The 27374-nt window shown below is 39.3% G+C and overlaps 1 protein-coding gene across 1 annotated transcript in view; it reads left to right on the forward strand.

Annotated features, from left to right (window-relative positions):
* The window catches only part of SLCO5A1 (solute carrier organic anion transporter family, member 5A1), a 34647-nt gene extending 7477 nt beyond the window's left edge, over positions 1-27170 (forward strand). The window contains exons 3-8 of the mRNA XM_009076057.1: positions 5297-5461; positions 8658-8856; positions 18110-18269; positions 21867-22108; positions 24915-24979; positions 26725-27170. Coding sequence (XP_009074305.1) covers positions 5297-5461; positions 8658-8856; positions 18110-18269; positions 21867-22108; positions 24915-24979; positions 26725-27170 — 1277 coding nt within the window. The remainder of the gene's footprint in view (positions 1-5296; positions 5462-8657; positions 8857-18109; positions 18270-21866; positions 22109-24914; positions 24980-26724) is intronic.
* Positions 27171-27374: the final 204 nt, after the last annotated feature.

Consider the following 27374-nt stretch of genomic DNA (forward strand, 5'->3'; position numbering starts at 1 on the left):
TGGGCTTTATGGAATGAGATCATGCCTCAGGCCTCTCACTTGAGGTAATCTTGTTTATAATGGGAAGGAAAAAAGGATCGCATGTGTCTAAGTCATTTAGCATTGCCTCTTCTGAGATGCAATGTACATTTTATATTTCCCATTGATTTTCAGAGCTTCATCTTTTTATAGTATGATGGACAGAAACTCCACTTAAGCAGTAGCCAGGAGACTGATATTTAGTAGGTCATATCTTCTGTACTAATAAATATCAGTGGTGTCATAGTCTGCCATGACAGAAGTTGATGCCATTAAATCTGTGAAATCTGTGCAGCTTTGGTAAGGAAAGTTGTAGGAAAGAAACTGTTTGCTTTGTTCTTCCGATATGATCTCATCTTACCAGAGAAACCTGGCAAAATGATTTTTGTCTTGTTGTAACTTGTCCTAATTTCCTGATTAGTTCTCTAGATGAAGGAAAAGGTACCAAAAAGGCATGATGAGAGAGGGCCAGAGTCTTTTTTCCTGCAATGGCTGCCAGTATAGGCTGAAGAAATAAACCAAAATTGACTCCATCTGCAAATAGCCTCCAACTTCAGTGACCTGAACTTTATTTTGACCCATGGTAGAACTGAGATCAGATAAAAATACAGATCCATCTTTACTTCTTCACATGTTTCAGGTTGCAAGGGCTTGGAATTCAGTCTTATTTATGTTGCAAGTAGAAAACATGAGGCAGAGAATAATTCTGAGTCAGGTATCAAAAGTATTCAATGGAACATTAAGTAGGTCACAGGAGGAAGACAATTGTATGTAGTTTCTTGGGAGAAACAGGTAGTGTAGATAATATGAGCTAGAGGAGATTTATAATGAAGAAACTATGGTTCAATCCCATATGTGCAGACACTTCATGAATCTGAGCAGACAAAACTACTGTTTTTATTTATTACCTAGATACCCTTAGGGGTTTGTACCATGGAAATTGTATCTGCAGTCCCTTTCCCTTACCACAATAATGAAACTTACTGTGCAATTGAATAAAGGAGCAGTGTAAAGAAAGCAAATATATGTATATTACCTAAAAGGTATCGATCTAATCTGAATAAATAATTAATCTAATTAATTACATGTATTTTGTAGCCTTTGGGATTGGTTTTCTTTTGTGTGTGTCCATGTGTGTAGCCCTTTCCTAAATGTAGAATATTCTCGTCTGCCTTTTTGTATCTACCAGCTGTCATATGTCTTTCTTAGTCAGTTCCTGTGAGGGACAGAGACAGGATAGTAATGCTTGTCAGGGCATCAGCAAACATAGAAGAAACTCCTGAGGGGCTTGGGGTTGTAGGATAAGCCTACTGCAGTGCTTCCCTAAGGAACTGGGCTGGGGGTTCTGCACTACCTGAAGGCTAGTTGGCAGGGACCAGAAGAGGTGGAGGAGACGGTGGTCTGTGCGTGTGGGTGCTTGGTGAGCACTGTAAAGGTCAGAGGGTTTAGCAGACCGTGGGGCAGGAGATCCTGCCGTGCCACTGACCTTGAGTGAGTCACTCCTCTCTCACCCTTTCTTAGGCTGTCCTGAAGAGCTCAAAATAGAAGATCTGTCATGACACTGTGCAGTGATGAGCAGTATTAGCTGGAGCCTCAAAGAGCTGCTCTAAATCAAGTTAACAAAAGTAATAATCATATCAAACTGTCTGTGAACCCCTCTACTCCTGATGGGATATTAGGGGCTGTTCAATGATCTAGCCACCACCCAAATCCTTAAGGCGTGTCCTGAGAGTTGTATGCACCATTCAGATGGTGCACAAGTAGATAATGACTTGAAATACAGGGCAAAATTCTATTCTAGAATTTAGTGATGAGTTCCTTGCAGGATATATTTGAAGTAGTAGTGTGTGACTAATTTCCATTCTGATAAACAAACTGGAAATTCTGTCTCATCTCTGCTTTGTACTACACAAGAGTGGAAGCTGCCCCTGAGACCTTGGTGTGGAAGCAGCCTCCTTCAAAACTGCAGGCTTGGCTAATGCTGTCCAGGCTTGGAGCACCAGCAGAAGGGAAGTCCTGTAACTAATATCTGCATCACCCTTAAAAGGGGCATCACAGGTGGACTACAAAAGGACAGTGCTGTAGACTGGGATTGTTTATTCCCCTGATTATATTTATTGCATTGCCTTGGGCTAGGTGTGCAGGAACAGGGATAAAAGAAAGTATATTAAATTATGAAAAAGTAGGTGAAGTCAGAATTATTTGAATTTTTATTAAAACTCTGTTTCTGATGTTTTAAATGTTTTCCTTAGAGCAATATTTATGAATACTTGTATTACTTTCAGAATTTTCTTATGCTTTTCTCTTACCATGAATCAAGCAGTGGCCCAGCACACAAATGAAAGAAAATGAACACTGACTAGAGAAAAAGTATTGTCAAAGATCATGAAAGGAAGAAAATTGCCAGTAGACTAGCAAGCCAGTCCAGCAAGGCAGGTTTCAATTTACTCTTTGTTATCTACTAGGTTATTTGGAAAAAAAGAAAAGGAAAAAAAGAGAAAGATGATGAGGATGTTTAAGATTTGAGTTACTGCACAGAAATATAAACTTGTTTGCAGCCAGACTAAAGCTGTTTAGTTCTAGGAATGTAATTTATAGATATTTGTTTGTTTAAGTGACAGAAGGAGGGAAACATCAAGTCCTCATAGGTTTATTTCTGATGCAGACTTGCAAAAACAAGTGATGTTTTTTAAAGACCTCTTAAAAATCAGAACCTGACAGGTTTAATAATGGCCTTGAAATCAAAGCCTAGGCCTATGGCTAGTCGCACAAAAGTAATTTGACATTGAAATGTTTTAAAAGCATGACTGATTGTGTAGTACAAAAGATCATTTAAGATTTTAGCATTCTTGCCTTTTACTACAATTACTGTGGTTGAAAGATATGACTTACTTATAGTGCCTTTTTATTATAGGTTTTTAGATTCAGAAGTGTAGTATGGATGCTGTCACACAGGATTTGATAGTGATCATAGGAGGAAATCAGGGAATAACTAATTCTGAATATGTGCTTTTATTTCCAAGGTTCTTGCTATATAGCAACTTTTCCTTGCATGCCAGACAGTTTCTCTTTATAAATCACAAAGAGCTTCAACTCTCAACTGCTCCAGGTGGCATGTATTAGTGAGGCATGCAGGAATAAACTCTTGTTTTATGCCAAAATTTGCAGTAATCAGCAAAGCTGTTCCCTGAATCCTTCACACGGGTGTAAGAGACCTTGATTTTATTTCAAGACAGGAAGTTCTATCTGTTTATCAGTAGAAATCCAATTTCAAAATACTAATTAGTTTTGAAATGAATAATGACCTTTAGACTAAATGCTCAGATGACATGCAAGTAGGAGTCAATGGAAAGTACAGCTCTACATAGGAACACCAGAGCAAAATGCTCATTAGCTGTGCAGTTCTGTGCCTAATTAATTCTTCAGTATCTTTAGGTTGAAAGTTCTAAACCAGAGATTTTCCTGAAGCTCAGTTTTACCAGGAAAGGGTAAACTTTACCAGGTATTACAATATTTGGACCATGCTCTTTAAAGTAATGGATTTAGCAAAGATCTTGAGTTCAGCCCTCGGCTAAGTACTTTCAGTTCATTTTTACAAAGGGCACTCAGTTCATCATCCTAAAATAATTATATTTCTCTCTGTGATGATAGCTTGTTATTTTTCTTCCACATTTTCAGCCCAGGTGAGCAGCTGCCACCAAATACCTGTTTCCTGAAGGACTGATCCTGGCACCCTTTCTTTTGGCTTTCTGACTCCTCTTTCACAGCTGTATCAGCGTGGTCATAACTACTTGCTTCTGTTGCTTCTATTGCAACCAGCACCATTTTTGTTGTAAAAGAAAAGCTATAGTTGGTAAAACCCATGAAGATTAAAATATATGAGTGCTTTTTAATATGATTTATTCATTAGTTATTTCCACCAAATTTTGAGGCAGCAGGAGAGCATTTGACTACATTAAAATTATAAACCCTGTACTCGTCATGAATTCAGTATAAATTTTGATGACTGGCATAAGCTAAGACTGAATGCAGTCAGACAACTTAAGTGCTAATTTGCAACTTGACAAGTTTTGACATGACAAGAGTCTAAATTCTGTTCGCTTTTATTCAGATAACCTACTGGAGTCAGTGGAGAAAGTGAGATTTTGGTCTTGACAACTTTTAAGATCAATAAAGTTCTCACTCAGTTGTTCTTGCTCAACATGTTGTATTTCTAATGGGTGGTCTTGTCATTGAATTCAACGGGCTTTGATTCAAGCACCATTGAGTTTCTGTGCCAAGTGAAAAGCAAATGAAAAAATCTGAACTACAATAGTTTAGATTAACCTCTGCAATAGGTTAGACATAACACTTGACAGAAAATCTGGTGTTGTTAGAAACCCCAAGGAAATAAAAACATGCTTAAAATCACACCATCTAATCTGAAAAAAAATGAAGTGTTGAATAGAGTTATCATAACCTTGTGATGATAATTTGACATCACTGCAGGACTGAATTGCAAGTGTGTGTTTCATTTAATTATAGTGCTGAATTTCATGGGGTTTTAATATTTGATTTGAGAATAATTGCAACAGCTATGAATACTTTTTCAATTTAAGTTAATGACATGCTTTCATTTTTAATTGATTGCTTTATCCCTTCTGAGAATATTAATTCGGTTATATGTAATGTATGTTGAGATTCATTGATAGCATTGATGTCTGCATCATCGTAAATGCTTTTAAGTCACATAGAGAAATGTTTAACAAAATATTTTGGTCCCCTTTTCAAATTGGAATATCATTACCCCAGCTTTCCAAGCATGGTCCTTGGAGCAGAGAGTTACAGGAGGAGTATATGAACTGTTTTCTTCCTGCAGCATGCAAAACACAGTACTGTCTGTTCAGCTGTGTGATATGTGTTATCTCATAGAAAATTTAAAGATAAGATATCATAATAATTCCAAAATCACTGTGTTTTATTGCTGTTTTTCATTCCTTTATAATGTTACTATGTAAGTCCTGTTTCTTCAGATGGTTTTGTTAAAACAGACCTCAGTTGTGTTTGTGCAGAGTGGGACTGCAGCCCTGGGGTGATGCAGTGAGATAGGGTAAGAGCAGACATTGAGGGCTGCAATCCCAAGTATGCATTCTCCCTTCTGCTTAGCAAGCATAGCCAGATGCTAGCAAGCCATTATTGCCAGTCTGTCTCAAAGAAAATCAATTGGTTTTGTTTCAGTTTGCTTTTGTTTCTCACTCATTGTTTATAAGATTCGTTTGTCATTTTTGTCATTTTATAGAGCTTCCAAGAGCAGCTGTCAGGATTTTAAGCAACATGACATTCCTTTTTGTGAGTTTGTCATACACAGCTGAGAGTGCCATTGTCACAGCTTTTATTACCTTCATTCCCAAGTTCATCGAGTCACAGTTTGGCATCCCAGCTTCCAATGCCAGCATCTACACTGGTAAGGCATTAGCACATAGTGTAACCTTGCAAGAGTTGGCTTTGACTAATGAAATGATTCAATGTAGGAATGAGTCAAAAATGTGTTTTTTAGAACAGGTGACTGGATCCAGCCTTCTGCCTTTGGTTAGATATTCAGGCTGGTTTTTTGATGTTTGCTACCTGTGTTTAGTAAAATGTGAACCCATTTGAATTGTTAAAGGGCTGGGGTTTTTTTGCATAAGCCTAAACAGACATTTTCTCATCTGTTAATAGTGTTCAAAGGGGCAAAACCCAACAAAAACAAGCTAGAAAACACATAAACATTTCTGCGATTAGTGTGCTTTAAATGATATATCAAAGCTGATCTTACTTTATGTGAATTTTACTTCCTCCGTGATCTTTCAAATATCCTTTTTTTTCTCCCCAGTGCCAAGTTGTTATCTGTTCCATCCTTCAGTTCTCTCTCCCATCCAGGCTGGTGGTTTTCTTCTTATTTACTTATTAACACTGAGTGCCCTACAATCTAGTTGAGTCAGGAGAGTTCCCCAAATCCTCTCCCACCTGTCATTTCAGGTCTGAGCCCCCTGTTTTGCAGCTGTGGTTCTTGCCCTGCTGCCACAGCAATGTACAGCCATGTCCAACTTCTAACAGAGCTACAAACCACAAAATGTTAAGCTTTGTACCACTCTGTGGGTGGGAGAGATGGGAACTTTCCTAGGAAAAAGGGTCAAAATGTTGTGCAGAATTAGGGCCTCTGTCATGCAGATGAGCTTCTTCCTCTTCTAGCTGCATCAAAGACGCTTGTCTTTATAAACATCTTTGCAACTTCTCCATGGTGCTTCCCATATAGAATAGCTGCTAATTGCTAGGCAGGTTAGTTCTTTGCTTCCCCATACTTCCAGATGTCTGGAAGTGATGGAGTGGAATGAGTTGTGGGGACAGGGGTGAAGTACGGAGTGAAGCTGCCCCGGGGGCATCAGTCAAGGAAAAGACAAAAAGTAGCAGAAGAAAGAGAGAAGACACATAGACCTCACGTGGGACTCATTTGTTACCTTCAGTGGCTGGAAGAAATGCAAGGAATCTTTCTAGAGTGGAGAGGGGAAAAGTCAGAGAAGGACCATGTCGTGCCTTCTATTCGAGAGCTTGCTGGGATGAGATTTTCTTCAGGACATGAAATCCCTGTGTCCTGTAAATAAGGAGGAAACATTGATTGATGGGATCGTGATGCTATCTGACACTTAGGGAAGCTACACATGCATAGGAGCTTTACTGTTATGAGTCTTGATGGGATTGCTACTCCATAACTTGCTTTATTCTTAGGATAAACCAGAAACATTCTTGCCAGAAAAAATATTCAACAGCCAGTACATTAAAAGAGGTAAAACTGGTGTGACCCTGTCCAGCATATGAAGCTATTAGCATCTGTTGTTTTCCCTGTTATAAATTATTCGATAAAGACTATTATAATGAACCTGAAGAAGAAGATGAGATATCTCAGGCTGGATGTGCAGCATGGACAAGTGAGCACTGCTTCCACAACCCCAACTCCTAAACTTAGCAATAAAGTCAACACTTGTTAATTGTATACTATTTTTTGAGGAAAAATGGGAAAGGGAAACTTTGAGATTCTGTGTTAGATTATCACTGGCTAATATAGTAAAATACATGTCAAGTTTACAAATTTTCTGGTTAGCAAAAGGAGACTTTGTATGCTATTTATGTTATCACATCTATGCTTAATATGTACATTGCCAGCTGAATGAATGCATGTGTTTCCTGAATCTCTTCATGCAAAGGTTTTGTTGGTAATTTTTTGTGTCCTAAGCAGCAATTCTTTAATTAAGTCTCAATTTCTTTCTGTTTTTTAAAAAAACTGGCATTAATTATCAGCAAAAACGCCATGTGCCAAGCTTCATATCTTGAACTTGTGCACTTTATACATTTAATTTCTGCTCTTGTGAGAAAGACTGCTTTTGATTCTGTGAAGAGTTACTGTTTAGAATCTTCATCATGAAATGGCATTTTATTCTATAATGTCATTGGTGATGGCAGTATAATTAAGGTGCCAGCTATTTTTATCTCTGATTCTTATTTTCATGATCTCAAGATTTTGATAAATATAATGTCCCTTTCACCTTTAGACAAATGAACAGATAATAAGTATGCCTCGCAATAATATTAAAGATATTTCGAATGACAGTCTGGCTTCTTTAAAAAGACCAATGTCTTGAAGAATTTGGATGATAAAGCTTAGCTTCTTTGTAGATGCAGCTGCCAAAAGTACTTCAAATTCCATATTTATGTGGAATGCATCTTTATTAGCAAAGCCTTAATTTAAAGACCTTCTCACTTGTCAGTAAGAAGCTAAAAATCAAGGGAAGCAAAGCATGAGACATTTGTGACTTAACACCACCTCAGGACCCAGCAAGTGAGGACAACCCAGTGATGTGTTGCTGAACTGCCACCTTCAACTGCAGCAGCAGCAATTTCATAGGCACATCTCTTGTGTCTTAAACATATCAAACGCCACCTCGTCAACTAGACCATAGCACTAAATGCCATGTCCAGTTGTTTCTTGAACACCTCCAGGGGTCGTGACTCCACCACCTCCCTGGTCAGCCTTTCCAATGCTTAACCACCTTTTCAGTGAAGAAATACTTCCTGATGTGCAACCTGAACCTCCCCTGGTGCAGCTTGAGGTCATTTCCTCTTGTCATGTTGCTAGTTGCCTGAGAAAGTGCTACTCAGCTTGAGTAAAGTTTCCAGAAGGCAGAATTTGCAGCCAGGCTCATGCATGCACTCCTAGGTGGGCAGGTTCTGCCCACTTGCGCTTCACTGGAATTAAACATGGGAATAGGACAAAGAAGATTCATGTCCAAATCTGGATTTCTTCAAATTTTCAGTACTTAAACTGGACCAATATGTAGCCCTTCAGCCCATTCTAAAATAAATACAAAGCAATGTTTCTGCTTGTAAGTACAATAGTTCTCTTATAGTGCTTTGGCTGCTGCTAATATCATAAGGAGGCTTTTATAGATTCTTTGACAGCACTCCAGAGATTTGAAAAGTCTGACTCAGTTTGCTAGCAGAGAATCAGACAATGGAGATCTTAGTGTCACATTTGCACTCATCTAATTAGGGAATGAAAAAATATTTATGTTTTATACCATCTCTATAGGTCCTGTGTTAATACTGCTTGAATTTTTTCCTGGCAGGTGTGATTATTGTCCCAAGTGCTGGTGTTGGTATTGTCCTAGGTGGCTACATTATAAAAAAACTGAAACTCGGTGCAAGAGAGTCTGCAAAGTTGGCTATGATCTGCAGTGGTGTATCTCTGCTGTGCTTTTCAACACTCTTCATTGTTGGATGTGAAAGCATTAATCTAGGGGGAATAAATATACCCTACACAACTGGGTAAGTATCTTGGAATATTCTATGTTAGAACCAGCTTTTGATGATAAACCTGATCTAGAAATATAAAAATACTGGTAGCTGATGTCCTGAAGGAGCCACACATTCAAATGATAATTCAGTGAGTATTGTGATATAAACACATACTATTACTTACTATGTGGCCCTTGTTTTTTAAAATCTGGTTTATAATGAAGGTTATGTAGTAACTCACCTTTTTGAAGGGTGGGAAAATGCGTTAGAATGGACTAGAATGGAAGTGATTGTTGCAGAAAAGTAAGAACAGTATCCTCTGTAGATTACTTAGAATTTACTTGGTGTTTCAAAATGTTTTCTGCTCATGAAAATTGTAAAGGTTGTTTATTATCACCATAATAGTGTCTTAGGTCTACAGTCGCTGTTTGAGAGGAATCGCTTGGGCATGTGCTGTCAATCTGAGTGGAGTGCACTGCTTCTGAACCCCTCACTAGCTGTGTGAAAGCTCTCAAGTGCTTGTTGGATCATCATCAAGGCAGTGGCTAGATCATATCCCCTAAAATTGTCTTTGAGGGTGAAGAAGGCTGTTATGAGTAAAAGAAGGTGTGGATGTAGGAAAGACTTGAGAGTGAGAAATTTGGGCTGTGGCATTAAGAAATGCATGGAAGGGGCTTAAAAAAAAAAAGAAAAAGGGATATTTGGAGGGAAGACATTGTGGTAAAAGTTGTGGGAAAGTTTCACTGGAAGGTGATTCCTTAGAAGCCTGATATCAAGCTTTTATTTTCTTACTTAGTTTGAACATGAGATGTGAGATTTTCCCCAAAATTGCCCTCTTCATGTAGGCTGAACACAAGAATAGAATAAGCATTTGAAGAGTATGAACCTGTCTGAAGCAATGTTTTTCCCTTCACCTTTACATCTGAGATGTGTCTGCCTTTTATTTATGGCCAGGTGCTGGGTATCAGATCCATTTATGTGTCTTGCTTTTAAGGCAGGCTCTGGACTCCTAACATTTTGAAGAGAGCATAGAAGTGTGGATCAGGAAAACAGATGATCAAATGGGGAAAAAATACAGTGGAGCAGTGAGCTAGCAAGTGAAAAACAAACAGGCAAAATGGGAGGCAAGGCAGGAAGAAAATAGGCACTGTTTACACAGAGAATGTTTTGCATTGCTTGTTGCTGGGTGTTACTACATTGCTGTCAAACCTAAATCCTAGAGAAAAGAAAACCAGCAACTGAAAGTCATGAGCTGTTGGAAAGCTGGTTTACTCCTTTATGTTCTTAATGCCTAGAGTTAAAGCTTGGTGCTGAGGGGCTGTCCGTAGAAGGGGATAGCATGGTGATATATCCTCATCTGAGCATGGTGGGCTGAAGAAGGAGAGAATAGGGATGGGAAGGGGGTGGAATGCTTTGAATGTCCACCTGCTGTTAATGTTTATGACAGCCTGTGGGTGTAGACGAAAAAATGAAAATTATTAGGAATGAAAACATAAACTTGAGATAGCAATTAGTTGATCTGTGTGGCAAGTTAGAATGTTCCTGTCTGGCTAATGAGAAGGTTGTAGCTTTCTGTTATGGAAAAAGTCAAATTTGATTTAAATCTATTTCTAAACTGAAGACAAGGCATACTATTGCTATGTAACACATACCCTTCATTCTGGAATTGTAAGAGTATCTAATATTTTTTTCAGTAAGTAAATAACATTTGCAGTAAATACATAGCATGAATTGAAATAGGCATCTATTCACAGCTGCTGTGAATGTCTGCAGTAGCCTTACTTCTTTAACCACCTTCATCTAATTGTTATTATTGAGAAAAGAGGTGAGAGATGATAATGGCAAAATTCTTCCAAGTGTTGATGTATATAAACTCTTTGAAATCAGTATAAAAATTAGTATACTTAGACTGTAATGTCATCAGAAATTGAGAATTGTATGTTACAGAGCATGGTTCAGGAGTTTCAACTCCACGTGATTTTTTAACAGAGAGATCAAATCCAGATTTATTATCAAAATGATTGCAAAAAGACAGCACTACACATAAATTAATCTTGAATATCTGACTTGATAAACATTCTCTTAATCCTTGTGGTCAATCATTTGATAGCTTCAGGTCATTTACTTAGTAGACAAATCTTTAACTCAGGCATCAAAGAATATTATTGTTCACGTAATAAAAAGCATGCTTTCATTTTGAGGTTTAATGAAACATGAAATGAAGATTCTCTAGCTCAAATGCAGTGCAACACATGGACATCAAAGCCAGTTCAACAGGCTAGATCAGATAGGAGCAGTACAGTGACCTGTTTTGGAATAAATGCATTGCATGGTGCTCTACCTTAATGTGGCAGTCCTGGGTCAGATGTCTGAACTACCTGAACTGGCAGCAACCCAGAGATTTCAGCTGCACTGGGCAGTGTAGACATACCCTGCAGGATAATCTCTGGGCAAACATATTCCTTTCTACTGTTCTGTTGGGGTTTTTTTTCCCTTTGATGGTCTGGACCATAAACCAATACAGAGGAGAAGGGTAAACTGGGTTTTCAGTTAATACAGAAGTATGTGCATGCCAGTACTCAGCAAAGTAGGCAATGACATTTTGTAATTCAGTATGTTTCATAACTCAGTATTTTTCTAACTGTACCAGCTGCGAGGAAGTGGATGGGACCTGGAGGCATGCACAGATTAGAATACATTAGAAAGGATTTTCTGCTGTTTTATGTTGGGCACAAGCAGTTTTGCTGTTGTTGGTGTGTCATCAGCATTTCTGTTATCAGGAAGATCAAGGGCACCTCTGTATTATACATCTCAGCATTTTAGAACCTGTTGTTCCATGCCCCAGCCTTATCTCTGAGGGCATCTTTGCATACAGTGTAAGGAGCCTTATGTCAAACCACAATATGACATCCTTTCTCTTGCACCATAACCAGCATCCAGGTGGGATTTTCTGAATCAGTGAGTTGTCTCCTTGTCAAAATGGCTTTTGAATATCTCCAAGGAGGGAAGCTCCATAGCCTCCCTGGGCAACCTGTGCCAGCACTTGGTCACCTTCACAGTGAAAAAATGTTCCTGGTGTTCATAGGGAACCTCCTATATTTCAGTTTGTTCCCATTGCCTCTGGTCCAGGCTCTAGGAATCACTGAAAAGAGCCTGTCTCTGTTTTCTTTGCACCCTCCCTTCAGGATCATAGACATTGATCAGATCCCCCTGAGCCTTCTCTTTTCCAGGCTGGACAGTCCCAACTCTCTGTTTTTCCTCAGGAGAGAGATGCTCTGATCTCTTTAGCATCTTTGTGGACCTTGACTCCAGTGTGCCCGTGTCTCTCTCCTAGGGGGGAGCCCAGAACTGGACCCAGCAGTGCAGCTGTGGCCTTACCAGTGCTGAATAAAGGGGAAATAGCAGAGATCAGCTGCTTTTGTTTGTTTTTAGACCTGTCTTTTCCATGTTTTGTGGTATAAGGCAGCAAAAACAGGCTTAATGGGGAGCTTACTCATAGTGACAGATTCCTGGATTAGTTCAGTTCCATCCCTCACATTTCTGGTATGTAATGAATCAAAACAGACCCTTTTTGATTGTTTTCTGTTGTTTTGGTGCAATTAAGGTTTAGTTAAAGCTTGCAATTGACTTAATGAGGCATTTCGCATAAAAAAGTAAATTGTATTCTTCCTTTTGTACTACCAGTTTGAGTTTCTGGTATTTTGTATCTATTTCAGTCCGATTAGCCAGTTGGATCCCTCAACTTGAAAGCAGTGACTATTTGGATCAGAACAATAACAACAAAGAAGGAATCCAGCTAACATAGTGAGAGGGTCCCTTGTTTGACAGCTACACAAAAATTGCATCATTGCTGCAATTCCAGCTGCTTGCCAACAAGGAGGCTGCAGAGCTCTGCCATCCAGAATGTCCTTCAATACCAAACCAAAAATATTGCTATCAAGATAATCCTTTTTATCATATAGCCTAATATTAAGATTATAGAAATTATGTGGTGAGGGGTTATTTCCTTTCCTTTGTATTTCCTTGGTCCTGTAGATTACTACAGTAGTCTAAATAAAAATGAATAAAACCATGTGCAAAACAATTCTTTGCTTAGACGTTACCAAAATATAGTCATGCATGTTTGTGGGTTATTTTTAAAACTTGTGTTTTGTAACCTCATGGGAAGAGGGTTTACTTCCCCCCTCCCCACAATATATATGCATTGACTGCCAACACAATGATGTTTCAGTCCAAGCCTGAGTATGTGAAATAACACTGGAGCTTTAAAAGCTCCCAGCAATAAATCTCATCTTATATTTTCCTTTTTCTTACTTTACTCCTATACCACAAGCCTTCCATAGAGTAGTAGATGGAGAGGAGAACAGGATTTTAAAAAAATAAATGGTAGAAACTAGGGTCCCTTTCATCATTAGTCACATCTAATAAAGGTCTTCTCTTTATTAGCTTTACTAGCATCATGTCATGGAGACATAGAACTGAGAACTGACCAAAAGCAATTTGTCAGATGGGATTCTGGGTTTTATCCCAGCACACGTTTAGCAAACTTGTAGTTGAATCTTATTAATGAAAGGAGTGGCATCATTGTTTGTAATTGAAAGAATAGTTCAGGAAACACTGTCGTTTGGGGCTGGTTTCTGTTGGTGTGCTTGTGCATGATGGGTGTCCTTGGCAGCTCAAGTGCAGCAGCATTGTGAGTTGGCAGCATCTACACCTGCTGAAACAAGCAGGTTGGCTGTTTCTTAGACATTCTGTGTGTGTACAGCAGTGGATGCATTAAAAATAAGCTGCTTTTCCCACAGGTCAGCTCATGAGCAGGACTTACTAGCTTTGGTGCAGTTTCCATAAGATCCTGATCTTTAGGACCAATGCAGGTAAATTGGTGATGTGCAGTAATTCAGGGATCAATTCTGTTTTCCTTTGTGAAGATTAGGCAGCTTCCCAATGTCAGAAGGCAGGATTAGTAGTGTACTTTGGTTCAGCTTACTTCTGGAAAAATACATACCTTCAAGAAAATTGATCCCATCCTGGAAGAGGCGTTCAAGAAAACTGTTATAATACATGCTATATGGTAGATCCCATGTGATGAAAATACAGGTATGTGTTAGTAGAGATTTCATGTCCCCAGCATCTGAATTCCTTCATTCTTCATTAGTTTCCCATCAATGAAAGAGGAGTGAAAAGTGAAGGTAATAAAGATGAAAGCATGAACCTCTTACTATTGTCTGATACTGACCTTTTGGAAATAGAGTTAATAGATGGTTTTGTGTATTACATGTTCTTGAAAATATGAAAAAAACAAGCTGCTTTGTGTGCAAGGAATTTACTCTAAATAAAAAAAAGAAATCCCCCAAATAAACCTTACAGTGATATGCTGAGGTACAAAAGGTAATGAAAGCTGGAGACACACAGCTTGCAATAGCTTGTTATTAATTTGAGCATATAATGCTTCTTTAAGCATTTTTGCTATAAACTCAAGTCTTCTTCTGGGACCAAAAAAAAAAGCCCTTGAGATTAAATTATCACAGTGGTCTCAGTGCAGTTTCCAGTTTCATGCTTCTCATTTCTTGCATGCCTGATTTAATTCACTTTTTTTTTTAAAGCTGATTTCCTAACCCCAGTGTCATGGTAATGTTCAGCAGCACAGCTGAAGTGAGTTAGCTATGTAAGTGGAGCGAGACGGGGAATGGGATTTCATGCCTGTGGAACAACATGACCCGTCTGCTGCTGTGAAGGATTTTAGGTGATGGAGGGATAAGAGGTCAGAAGAATGTGTGCCACAGGGTGGGAATGGTTGGAGAGGGGAACCTGAGCTGTGCCTTTCCCAGCAGTCTGGGCTGTTACTGGACCTGTCCCTGTGCAGTGTGACAAAGCCCTGTTGGCAGCAGGGACACAGGCACAGGGGTCTCCCAGGCAGGTTGTGGAGTCCCTTCTTACTCCAAATATTCAGGCATCTGGGATAGCCAGCTCAGCAGGCTGACTAGGATCTTGTGAAACTCCAGAAATGCTGCCTCTCCTGCTGGTGTGAAAAACTTCTGCCACTGTGCTGCTGAAATCTCTATGTTCCCAAGGAATGTTCTGATGATTTGGTGTTTTCCATTGGAGAAAAATTCTGTTGAGAAATTACTGGAAAGTCTGCCTGTTGCTAAATGATGTGTTGCTGCATAATGCTTACTGAAATCCAGCGTGATATAGTAAGACAAGTTTCAGTTGATAGCTGAGAAGGTGACAGAACCAATATCAGTCCAGGGTATTTAATTTCCTGCACAAGCTGCAACTTGTTTCTAAAACTGTGCCTTGTTTGTTTATGGCACAAGAAAGAAAACACTCAGAAAGGCTTTGGTTAACCTCCAACTAGACCGTAAAGTGTAAAGGAGCTCCAAGAGCTAAATCTGTGAGCCTGATTTGTGTGATCAGTAGACAATCAATAAATATTTAAGAGCTACTTAGTAATATTTAATCGACTGCAAAAGTGCACAGCTGGAAAGACAAGTGTATTCAGCAAAAGCAAATAGCGGTGTATAAATACATGAAAACCAGCCAAGTAGAAGCCACTAAGCAGCAGTCGTACTGCTTAGTGTCACTAATGATAGGAGGTAAAGTGACAACATGGATGATAGTTGATGTGTGTAAAGTGGCTCCCAAGCTGAGTCTCTGGTCTAGTCAAGTATAGAAGATGGAAGCAGAAGAACATCCCTTGGGGTCCATGGGGTAGCTGAGATGCAGTAAGTCTGATGACAGCTGTTTATCTTCACAGTGGTCTTGCCCACGCATCACAGATGTGAAGACAAGCTAAGGGCAGCCCTTGTGAGGCTCTGCAGCTGTTGACAGTCTGTGAACAATGTGTACAGGATCTTGAGGATGCAGCCACAAACCCAATCCAGATTCCTATTCAGCTCCTGCCTGGGTGAGGAGGTGCTGAAATTCCCTGGATACCTAATGATCTGCTTAGAGCAGGTATACTTGAGGTAGTTTTGAAGAGCAGTGACCACTGAGCAGTACTGAGAGCAGACAAACAAGGCAGAACAGTTAATTGAATGTTACATGAGGTGCCCAGTGTGGAGAGGTTGTGTATACCATGGTAATTTCCAAGGCAACATTCTTGCTTATGGTGCATGTGCAAATACTCATGCCCAATAGAACTCCATTCCATCTGGTTTTGATGATTCTGCAGAGATGGTGCTGGCATTTGTTCTTAGAAATCCAGGTCTTCTGGGCTGGACTGGACACAGACCACAGCCAGAAATAGGATGGAGCCTGCAGCTCCACTTATCACTCAGATGTGAGAAGGCAAAGGGCACAGTCTTGACTAAACTTGATCTTTGACATTGTGGCCATTGTGGAGAGCGTAGAGGAGTTCATTGACTGAACAACTTTGGGACATGTTTGAAATATGTGAATTCTTGCCAAAATCAAGATTAAGCATATTTGTAACTCTTGAATCTGAGACAGTAGTGTAGTTACCTATTCTCAAGGGCTACTGAAGTGAAGTAAGCTATTGTTTGCATTTTGGACAGAGCTCTTCAGACCAAGCACAGACTCTTGTGTAGTTTTAGGGAGCTATATAGCTGCAGATGTTTAAGCTCCTGTGACTCAAAGGTGGGAAGGAAGCACTTGAAGTATGTCCAAATCCATAAGGGATGTATATGTGTTTCCCACTAATACCCACTTCATTAGATTGGCGACTGTATTTAACAGTTAGTGTGGAGGAGATAAGAACTGCCTGACAGTGGGTTTTTCCTAGGAAGTCAGGAAATCGGTTGCTACAAAAATTGTTCACCTTCTCTGTGGTAGCCTCTATCCACCTGTTTAGCACTTAAGAGCCTAGAGTGCAGCTATGACAGAAAGTAACATAATCAAATGGGGGGGGGGTGTCCTAAGTAACAGGAGAAACTTCAGGTGAAAATGTTGATATCAGCTGCTTTTCAGTTTTCAGTGGCTTGGAATCACCTTATGCAGTGAAGAGGGAGTGTGGGTGCCAAATTCAGGAGCTGTGATTTCTTTAGACAGAAAGGTATTTAGGAAATAAGAGCTAGGGTCCTTAGCTTCAGCCAGCCCAGTCACCTGGAAGTAGATTGGTATGAATAAAGTAATTCGGGTAACTTTTCCATTGCTTTAGTGCATTCATGTTGTTGGCAGTATTTTAAACCAAGGCGAAATTACAAATGAGATGCAGAAAATTGAACCAGCAATAAGCCACACTGCAAACTTTTGCTTTTCCACTTATTAAAGTTAATTTAGCAACCTGAAACAAGTCATAGAGTGTGACAAGTATAACAAAAATAGGTATAAATATAATATGGGCCATTAAAAAATTATCACTTGTTATAAATAATGACAGCAGCAAATGACTTAGATTTCAGGGTGTGTCTGCATACATATATCTAAGTGGAAGAGCTATGTTCTTTTTGGTGCCTCAGCTAGCGTGTTCAGTAACATCATGGATAAAAGATAATACTTGATTCCTATGCCTTCAGGTACTTTCTGGCATAATGCATTCAGGTAATACTAGATGTGATTAGATTAGATTAATTAATATTAGATGTGGCTTATTTAAATACAGCTACAATATTTCACTAGAGCAGTATTAGTGAAGAGCCTGCTTTTTGGTGTGTGCACCTCCTTCAGCTTTGAAACTGCATTTAGTTCCTTCATAATGTAACACCAAACCCTTCAGGGAAGCACCTAGAAAGCTGAACTTTGGCCAGATTTTGGGGACTGGTCTAGGGAAGTGGAGTAGTGATTCCTTTACAGGCATTTAGTAAAAGCACAGCAATCTTCCAGATCTAGAGAGCTTCCTGTAGATTTCACGTATACATATGAATAATACAAGCATTACATTTTCTGAACAGTTGTTGGTGTATGAGAAGAGATGCCTATTAGTTCACATTAGTTCACAGAATGCTTGCATCTTGTCACTGAGCCTTTCACGAGTAATCAGCAACAAACTGCTGCAGCTTAGGGTAGATGTATAAAATAGTGATGTCTTGACTCTTAAAGGAAAAAAAACCACAAGGGGGAATATTACGGCTATTACCTAGGCAAATATTGATAAAAATTTTAAACTTTGGTTTGGTTTTTTTTTTAATACTGTTTTTAGTTGCTAGGAGGAATGACTCGGGTCTTCTATATTGTTTAAGTCATGTACATAACGTAGAGTTAACGCAGTCTTTCTCTGATAATCAACTCTCAGTTCCAGAGTTAATGAGTAGGATGTTTTCTCCCTCTGTACAGGAGGATATCTGTGCTCGCTCCACTAGCATGTTCTTTTTCCTTTCTTCAGTCCCACTCTAGCCATGGCCCACAGGAATCTGACTGGGAGCTGTAATGTTAACTGTGGATGTAAGATTCATGAGTACGAGCCTGTGTGTGGATCAGATGGAATAACATATTTTAATCCTTGCCTAGCTGGCTGCGTCAATGGTGGAAACCATAGCACAGGGGTAAGTGCTTCACCCACCCACATACAACTTGTGAGTAGCCCTCAGGACTGATGCAGATTGAAGACTGGTCTGTTTCTAGCTCAAGCATCCTTCCGCTAAGCTTCAGAAAGCTCTGCTCTACAGCTGACTCATCCATGAGCCTTTCCATGTTTTGAAAGGCTGGTAATGCTACTATTGCATGGTCCCACCCCACTTCCTTTCAGTTATGTACAAATTTGAGGCACAAGTTCATTTTTACCAAGTGAATCCTCCAACCAAGTGAGTGCAAAGTGCCATGGGGTAGGGAGGGCTAGTGTTTGCAGTACAAACCCCAAAGTCCCTAATGGCAGTGACCCAGGTGTCTGCTGTTCCTGCAGGGCTTGGAGAGGGGACCTGGAGTCAGTGTCACCCGATTTAGCTTTCTTCTAACGTTGGCAGCCATGTCATACTGTCTTTCTTCAAGCTCAGTGTTACTTTTTAGAGCGGTTTGTGGTTTTACTTGACACTCTGTCTGAACTGAAGGAAGAACCTAACTCCTCAGGTAGCTGGAAGTGTTTTAAACTCCTGTTTGAAATCATTGGTGTTTGTATCAGCCTCACCATTGTGCACAAGTAGCTCTTGCACTTGTACCAGTGTGCTGATAGGTATGTGGTTTGCCTGGCTAGGTAAAGACTGCCTATGTATTCTGCCTTTGTAAAACAGTTTGACCATTCCCATGGCCTTTTTCTAAACCTCTTCTAAGCTAAATGAAGTGGTTGTCATCAAACTCAAGTTTCCAGAACTTAAAAGTTCTTAATAATCCTCTTTCTCTTTTGGAAATTTATTGCCTGTTACAGCCCAGTATTGCAGTTATGCTGGAATGGGGACGGACATCCTGCTGGTAAAATCAAACCATGGAAATTTGGCAGTTTCCAGGACTGGGCACAAGAAAACAGTTAAAAAGTAGAATCTGACCTAAATATCAACTGCATGTTATGGTCATGCTAGTTTCATACAAAAAATGAACTCTTAACTTATTTTGGTACGTAACAATCCTTTAAGAAAGGATAATTAAGAAAGTCGGGAAATAAAGTAAACATTGATTTTCTTGGGGCTTTCCAGAAAGCTAACTTATAAAGTATCAGTCTCCTGATTGGCAGCCCTGAGCCAGCCTGTGAAGCAGGAAGATGTTAGGCCCAGTGCTGTGGTTTCTCACGTTTACTGGACAATGCTCTGAAAAAGCAAGTTCATACATACATGCCACTTAGATTAGTTTTCTTTGTAGTGCTTTTATTTTGTTTTGATTTGTTTGGGTTTTTTTTAGATTATTCTGGGTTTTTTAGTAGAAAATTGCTTTGGCCCAATTGGAGAAGCCTGTGATATGAGCATGTAGTTAACTTTCAGTGTCTATATAAATCTAATTTATGCTTCCCTGGATTGAGACATAGATTTGATCATCCCTACATTTCACTTGATATCAAGCTGCACTATTAATTCCTTTAGTAGGGTGATACCTTGGGAGTACGTGCTCTTCAGTACAGATTTTGAGACATTCTGTCTTCTGTTACAATTTAAGAAAAAATGATTCATGGTCTGAAGTTTTAACTTGGTAGTTAATGGTGATTAGAATAGGGCTGACATTGCTTGGAAAAGGCATTTCTTGACTAAATAATGCTTTATGTAGGGTACGTTTAAAAACAGCGAATGTAAGTTTGTGCCACTGTATTAACACACAAAATGTTGCTAAACTATAACATTTGGATTTAAGTATATAACATATAGTGTTTTCATAATTAAGCATTTAAAAGCTCAAAGTTTGCAGTTCATACCAGTTTTATATATATATATTCCTATACCCTAACATTTCTGTCACATCATGTCTGTCTCATTTAGTACACAGACTTGATTTCTTTGGTGATGAACTAAGATTGTGTAGTAAAGAGGACTAATTTCTGTAGGATGCCTATTTGGCATTTACATTTGCATTTGGAAGCAATAAGGAAATTAGAGTGAGGGACTGTAGAAAGAAATCAGATACTCATGTGATATTAGAGAGTGGAGTGCTGCCTTGGGAGACTGGAATCTGTCATTGCCTTTGTTCCTATGTGATGTTGGGTAAGTCACTTAAACAAAACTACTCCCAGTTGGTCATTAAACTTGTATTCCTCATGTTCTGGATGATGAACATGAGGAATAACCAGAAGTGCTATTTGTAGATGTACTGAGTGCCTAAATCTGTATTTAGTGGCATGAAAAGTTACATTTAGGGTATATTTAGTTGTGTATAATGGAAAAAGGTTCTGAAACAAAAGGATTCCAATTGTCTCAAATTAGTCACCCACATTTGTGAAACTTGTGATCTGTTTCAGTTACTTAGCTACAAAATAGAGATAACATCAATACCTCATCTCATAACTGTTTTGAAGATAAATGACTCCTTTTGAAGGAGTTAAGCTATAATGGTGAGTGTGACAGAAAAATCCATATGAAATATGAGTCATTCTGTCTTTGTAGTGGAATACGTTTAGTGTGAAGAAAAAAATACCTGGGGTCACATTTGAAAATGGGAGGTAAAATACTGGATAAATAGATATATTATTAAGATGTTCATCTAAATCCCATGGGAAAACAAATGTGAGGCTACATCATAACATGAATACATACAAAGGAATACATTATAATTGACAAGCAGCCATAATTTGGATATGTCTTGATGTCCAAAGTGCTTAAATTTGCAACCTTAGGATGGTCTTGTAACTTCTGTTCATGTGTGGTCTAAGGTTTTATGAAGCAAAAATTGAAACAAAAAACTCCTTTCTGTAACATCATGTAGGTTCTGACCTGTGTCTTCTCTAGCACTGGAATATTCTGGCCTGCTGCACACCCCTTTGCCATTAGATTAGATGAAAACAGAAGTAAAATAAATGTGAAAAGAGGCTATTTCTGATCTTGCTCTTCCTCACCTTGCTGAAATCACAGGCCCCTTTGTCTATGAAATGCTACTTCTTATTCAGTCTCTTCATCTTATTCTATTATCTTTGTCCATTCAGGAATCCCTCATGCCCTTCAGTCTCACTGCTTGAGTCCCCACTTTCCCCTTTTTCTCTGGTTTTACTCCCGTCAGATCCACACCCACGTCCAGACGGAAGGTCCTGGGCTTCAAGCATGAAATGCAGCTTGTTTCTCTTTGGCCAGATCTGGGTAGCCTTCCATTAAGATGGCAGAGGACACCACTTGAATACAAAAGTCAGCAGTTTGCCAGAATTCAGAATAGGGCATTGTTGGTGCTGCCTAAAGAGTGCTTCCTCACAGTTTTTGTAATACAATAGGAACAATATTTTTTCCAGCCTCCCTGTCAGAAGTCATTGAATTGTTTTAGCAGAATTTAAAAAAAATATTCCAGATTTTTTTTTTAAACTCAGACCAAATAAAGCAATGGAAAGGCAGTCTCATCACAGAGAGTCCTGGTTAGCTTCAAAATTACTTGGAGATGTAACGTTGCTTGTAGTTGGGGTAACGGTACTCAACATAGAAGATTCTCAGGTGAGAAGTACCATGGGATTGTTGTACCGTGTCTCTGTGCAAAGTCTTTCTTACATGGGTTTTTCATGTGGAAATGCTCATTTTTGCTCTCCCCAGGTAAGAAATTACACAGAATGTGCTTGTGTCCAGAGTCGCCAGGTGATCACTCCGCCGACAGTGGGGCAGCGCAGTCAGCTCCGGCTAGTGATTGTCAAAACCTACCTGAATGAGAATGGCTACGCCGTTTCTGGGAAGTGTGACCGAACCTGCAACACACTTATCCCGTTCCTGATATTTCTCTTCATTGTTACCCTTATAACAGCATGCGCCCAACCATCGGCAATCATAGTCACACTCAGGTGAGAACTCAGTTATGTTTATTAAGTAAGTGTTTTTGCTGTGCCTGCTGTCACCAGTGCCTGTCAAGCTTGCCTATCCTTAAAAAGTGAATAGACTAGGGCTGACAGAGATAGGGTGGAACTTGCTTGTATTTAGAATATGTAACATGATAATCCGCTTTAGGAAACATGAAATACCCAGTAAATTCCAGGCATTATGTAGACAGAACAAGTAAAACATCATGTAAGAAAATGACTAGTCCTGAAAAATTTTCAATCTTCTTAGAACAATGGTTTGGATTTTCAAATGCAAATGAAAAAAGTGAAGTATTTCAGATTATCCTTTTCTCTTTCTTAAAATTGTTCATTCCTGCCACATGCCTGGTTTTGAGTCTTCCCTTTTTTTTCTTCACAAGAATTTTGAACTTGTACTGTAGTAGTGGTGTTATCACCGTGGTCATATAAGGATAGAGAACAACACAGTCTTTATAGGAAAAGGCATTGGCATTTATTTGTCAATTTGAAAAAAGCATTTGGATTTTTTGATTGGCCTTTGCCATCTCTGCCATCTAATCTGATAAACATAATCACTCCCTGTAACAACTTTGTCCATTTAAAGTACAGCTCCTGTAAATGAAGGTCTGCTGATTTTTAAAGAAAAGTGAGCTGAAAAAACGTAATATGGTCTACTGCTAAAATAAATTTGTATTTGCATAATATTTGTTGATGCTGTTTAAAGAGAAGGAGGAAGAATTAGAGGAAAGTGATATAATTATGTGCTAGGTTTTCCAAAGCACATCCATAAATATTGGTTCTGCTGGTTTCGGAAGGACAAAGGGAATGATTTAGACGTGTCTATTTGGTTTGTAATCTGAAGCTGAAGAGCTCAGAGTTCAAAAAGTAAGTTCCTTTCAGATGGAGATGAGCTGGAAGATAGAATAGAATTGAATAGGCCAGTTGGAAGGGACTTACAATGATCACAGAAGCATAGAATGGTTTGGGTTGGAAGAAACCTTAAAGATCATATAGTTCCAACCCACCCTGCTATGGGCAGGGACACCTGCCACCAGACCAGGTTGCTCAGAGCTCCATCCAACCTGACCCTGAACACTTCCAGGGATGGGACATCCACCACTTCTCTGGGCAACTTGTTCCAGTGCCTCACCACCCTTGCAGTAATGAATTTCTTCCTAATATCTAATCTAAACCTACTCTTTCAGTTTAAAGCCATTCCCCTATGTTCTGTCACTACATGGTCTTGTAAATAGTCTCTCTAATTGTCTAGTCCAACTGCCTGACCACTCCAGGGCTGATCAGAAATGAAAACCTGTTATTAAGGGCATTGTCCTAACACTGACAGGCGTGGGGCATTGACCATCTCTCTAGGAAGCCTCTTCTAGTATTTGAGATGCTCTTCAGAGGAACACTAAAATGATCCATGCAAATGGGCATGCTGTCCCAGGGACCAGGTTAGAGCTGATAGGAAGTAAATTCCTACAAAAACTGAAATGCTTGTGGTGTGCCCATCAGGTCCTCAGCACTGGCTGTTTAGCGGCATTAATTGCACCTTTTGTCCTCGTTGTGTGTAAAATGTGTCTTCAAATTGAGATTATTTTTTTTAAAAAACCAGTCTTGGGCCTTTTCTTTCTGTGAGAATGGTCCTCCCAACCAAGTGGGATTTTCTTCTGATAGTGTCTTTACAGCTTCACTCTGATACTCTGAGACTACCGATGTTCTGCTCTGCTCACAATTACCTTCAAACAAAAATAGTAATAGCAAGTCTTTGTAATAGGTCATAGAACCTTAGAAACAGTAAATCAGGCAGATTTAGAAACAGGCAGATCAGGACCTGGCTTTGCTATCCATAGGCTCAAGTCATGAGCACAGCTGAAAATCCCTCTGGCAGGCATCTTTGTCTCATCCTCAGCAATGACAAGCGCTCTCTTGATGTAATTTTCTCAGCTCAAGTGGCTAAGGTTTATTCAGGAGGCTGCTGCTGACACATGGAGAACTGTGCCATGTCACGTCGTGAAATTTGTCTTCCAGTTTCTTTTCAAAAAATCCTTGATTTTTACAGCTGTCTCCCTTTGCAGACTTTTTGTGTGGTTTTGTCTTATATTTCAATGTCATTAGAAGTTGTCTATCTTAATTTCAGAGCTTTAGGTTAAGAATCAAAATTATATTAAATCAGTAGATAATTTGTGGTTTACCAAAATCGTAGGTGCATGTGGAATATTGTTATTCTGTATTTAGTCTTTTGAAAGCTTGACATTTTTCCTTTGAAATCCATGGAAGGACTCTTGTGTTACTTGTATTGAAAAGGAACACTGTTTAAAGGGATTGTTTGGATGTTTCTACTGATATTTTTCCTACAGTAGCTCCAAAGTGTTTAGCATACACAGAGACTTGTTAAATTCAGAAACTGAGTCCAGCTTTCAGCAACTTAATTATCCATTAATTCTAATTTACTTCATAAAGACTAAGAAAAATAAATTAAGACATTGCATGAAATAATAGAAAGCTATCATGAGAAACCATAAACCTTTTGCATGGATTCTCTAAACTGCCTTAATAGATTTGGATCAAATTCTTCAGGCCTTACATGGGTAACGGAAAGTTAAGAAGCATGAGTGAGATTTTGATCAAACAGGTTTAGGAGGGGCTGGCTGTTTTTTTTTCCTAGCAATAAAAGTTAACAATAGTTGGAGCTAAATAGAAGAAATTTAGACAAATATTTTCTAAAGCTCAGAAAAAAGCCAGGAGGTAGATCCAGAATGATTATCTGTTATGACTGTTTCTTTAGTGGAGTTTTCTTTTCACCTGCTAGGTCTGTGGAAGATGGGGAGAGGCCCTTTGCACTAGGAATGCAGTTTGTTTTATTACGAACTCTTGGTAAGTCCTGCAGTTGCTCAGCATTTCTGTAAAGGCTCACCATGTTCAGCTTAAATGTACCATAAAAATACTAAAATTCCATAAATCTGCAACTAATTGCCTGACTAACTGTATTAGGAACCTAAAATTAATAGCTTCTGAAAATGTTGTATCTGAAAATGTGCTATTCTTCTTTTTGTTACTCACTTTCTAGAACATTGTTGTCCCAGGAAGATTAATTTTTACTGTTTCTAATTGTATTAAAATATTAATAGTTACTAAGTATTATTTTATAAGGATTTCTTTCTCTTTTAGAAATAGATTTGTGTTGCTTTCAGCAATAACAGCTTTTTTTTCCATTTTTAGAATAAGCATTTGTTACTTAATGTCTAATTTCAAGTGTTTCAAAGTAAAGAGGGTATATGTTCAAAGAATCACAGAATAGTCAGAGTTACAAGGGACCCTTGAGAATCATTGAGTCCAACTCTTGGCCCTGCACAGGACATCCCCGACAGTCACACCATGTGCCTGAGAGCATTGTCCAAGCATTTCTTGAATGCTGTCAGGCTTGGTGCCATTACCACTTCCCTGGGGAGCTTGTTCCATGGCCCAATCACCCTCTGGGTGAAGAACATTTTCCTAATACCCAACCTAAACCTACCCTGACAGAACTTCAGGCCATTCACTTGGCTGCTGTCACTGGTTGCCAGAGAGAAGAGGTCAGTGCTTGCCCCTCTGCTTCCACTTGTGAGGAAGTTGTATACAGCGATGAGGTCTCCCCTCAGTCTCTTTTTCTCCAAGCTGAACATACCAAGTGACCTCAGCTGCTCTTCATATGGCTTCCCCTCAAGGCCCTTCACAATCTTTGTTGCCCTCCATTGGACACTCTCTAATAACTTTATAACCTTTCTGCATTGTGGTGCCCAAAACTGCACACAGTATTCAAGGTGTGTTAAAAAGAAAAGAAGTTTCTTTCAAGCTCTTAAAGTTCTAAAATCCTGCCTATAAGTAACACTCCAGGTGTTCAGCTCCTATGAAAGACATGACTAAAGCAAGCAAGAACTATTCTAAGAGAACAAGTGGAGAAGCCCATATAGCTACACCTGGAAGTTTTGTTTGAGGAAGGACATTTCTGACTTGTCTTAAAGGGGTCATATTTATGGAGACAGCAGGAGAATTCAGTGGACAGGCTGCATTTTTAGCTGCCTTAGAAGTTAAAGTCTGTTTCTGAGGAAGTTCTATACAGAAGAAAATGTACAATTTTAGTGGTCTTACCACTTCTATCCATCTTCAATAAGAGAAATGTTTTGTGGTCTTCGGTGCTTTTTCTCCTTAATCTAAAGCAGCAACCCCTGCGCTTTCCCAGCTCAACGGATGTTCAGCAAGTACTGCTACAGTGATAATGTATTTGCTCATTTCCGATATTTTATTTCCTGACAGCAACATTGGATTTTCTTTTGGGGGACACATAGTTCAAGAAGAGCTGTCTGGGGACAGCAGATTGAAGCAGTACCTGTTGTAAGGTGCTGCTGCATTGTCTTCTTCATTTGAATTCTCTCCAATTTCTGGTATGTTTCATGTATGGGATAAGTAGTGTTGGTGGAAAGATTGGCTGACCAGTTTTCCATGTTTCGCGTTTCATGTGAGAACAGCAGTGTAGAAATCTCAAAAAGTTTTGACCTGCACTCTTTGGCTAAGGCATATAGTTTCTGTAGAATTTTTCCACAATGTGCTAACACATATTTCTCTTGCTATTTTTATTTCAGCTTACATTCCCACTCCGATTTATTTTGGGGCTGTTATTGACACCACGTGCATGCTTTGGCAACAGGACTGCGGTGTACAAGGATCTTGTTGGGAATACGATGTCACCTCATTTCGTTTTGTCTACTTTGGGTTGGCAGCTGCTCTCAAGTTCGTGGGATTCTTTTTTATTTTCTTGGCCTGGTATTCCATTAAGTGTAAAGAAGAACAACTGCAGAGACAGAGATGGAGGGCGTCGCCGGTGAACACTGTGAGTGAGATGGTTGGACAAGGTGGACCTCAACAAAACTATGCACGGACTAGATCCTGCCCTACCTTCAGTTCCCGAGGAGACATCAGTGTGGCACAAGGAATGAACTGCGTAGCACAGACATACCCCGGCCCTTTTTCAGAAGCAATAAATTCCTTAAGTGAAAATGCATTGGAAGAAGTTACTGCTGAGATATAGACCCCTGGCTTGGTAATGTAATATTTGGTTTTGTTGGTTGACTTAATTATGGCGCCTTGTAAAACACCTGTGCCTTCTATTTTTAATCTCAATGTAACATGTGGTAAAACCAACAAAGCTTAATGCAAACAACCATAATATGTTCCCGAGGGCTGGATACCTCAAACCAACCCAAGTTCTTATTTCTTCTCTCCTGACAATGGA

Source organism: Acanthisitta chloris, unplaced genomic scaffold, assembly GCF_000695815.1.
Source record: "Acanthisitta chloris isolate BGI_N310 unplaced genomic scaffold, ASM69581v1 scaffold676, whole genome shotgun sequence".
NCBI classification, from domain to species: Eukaryota; Metazoa; Chordata; class Aves; order Passeriformes; family Acanthisittidae; genus Acanthisitta; species Acanthisitta chloris.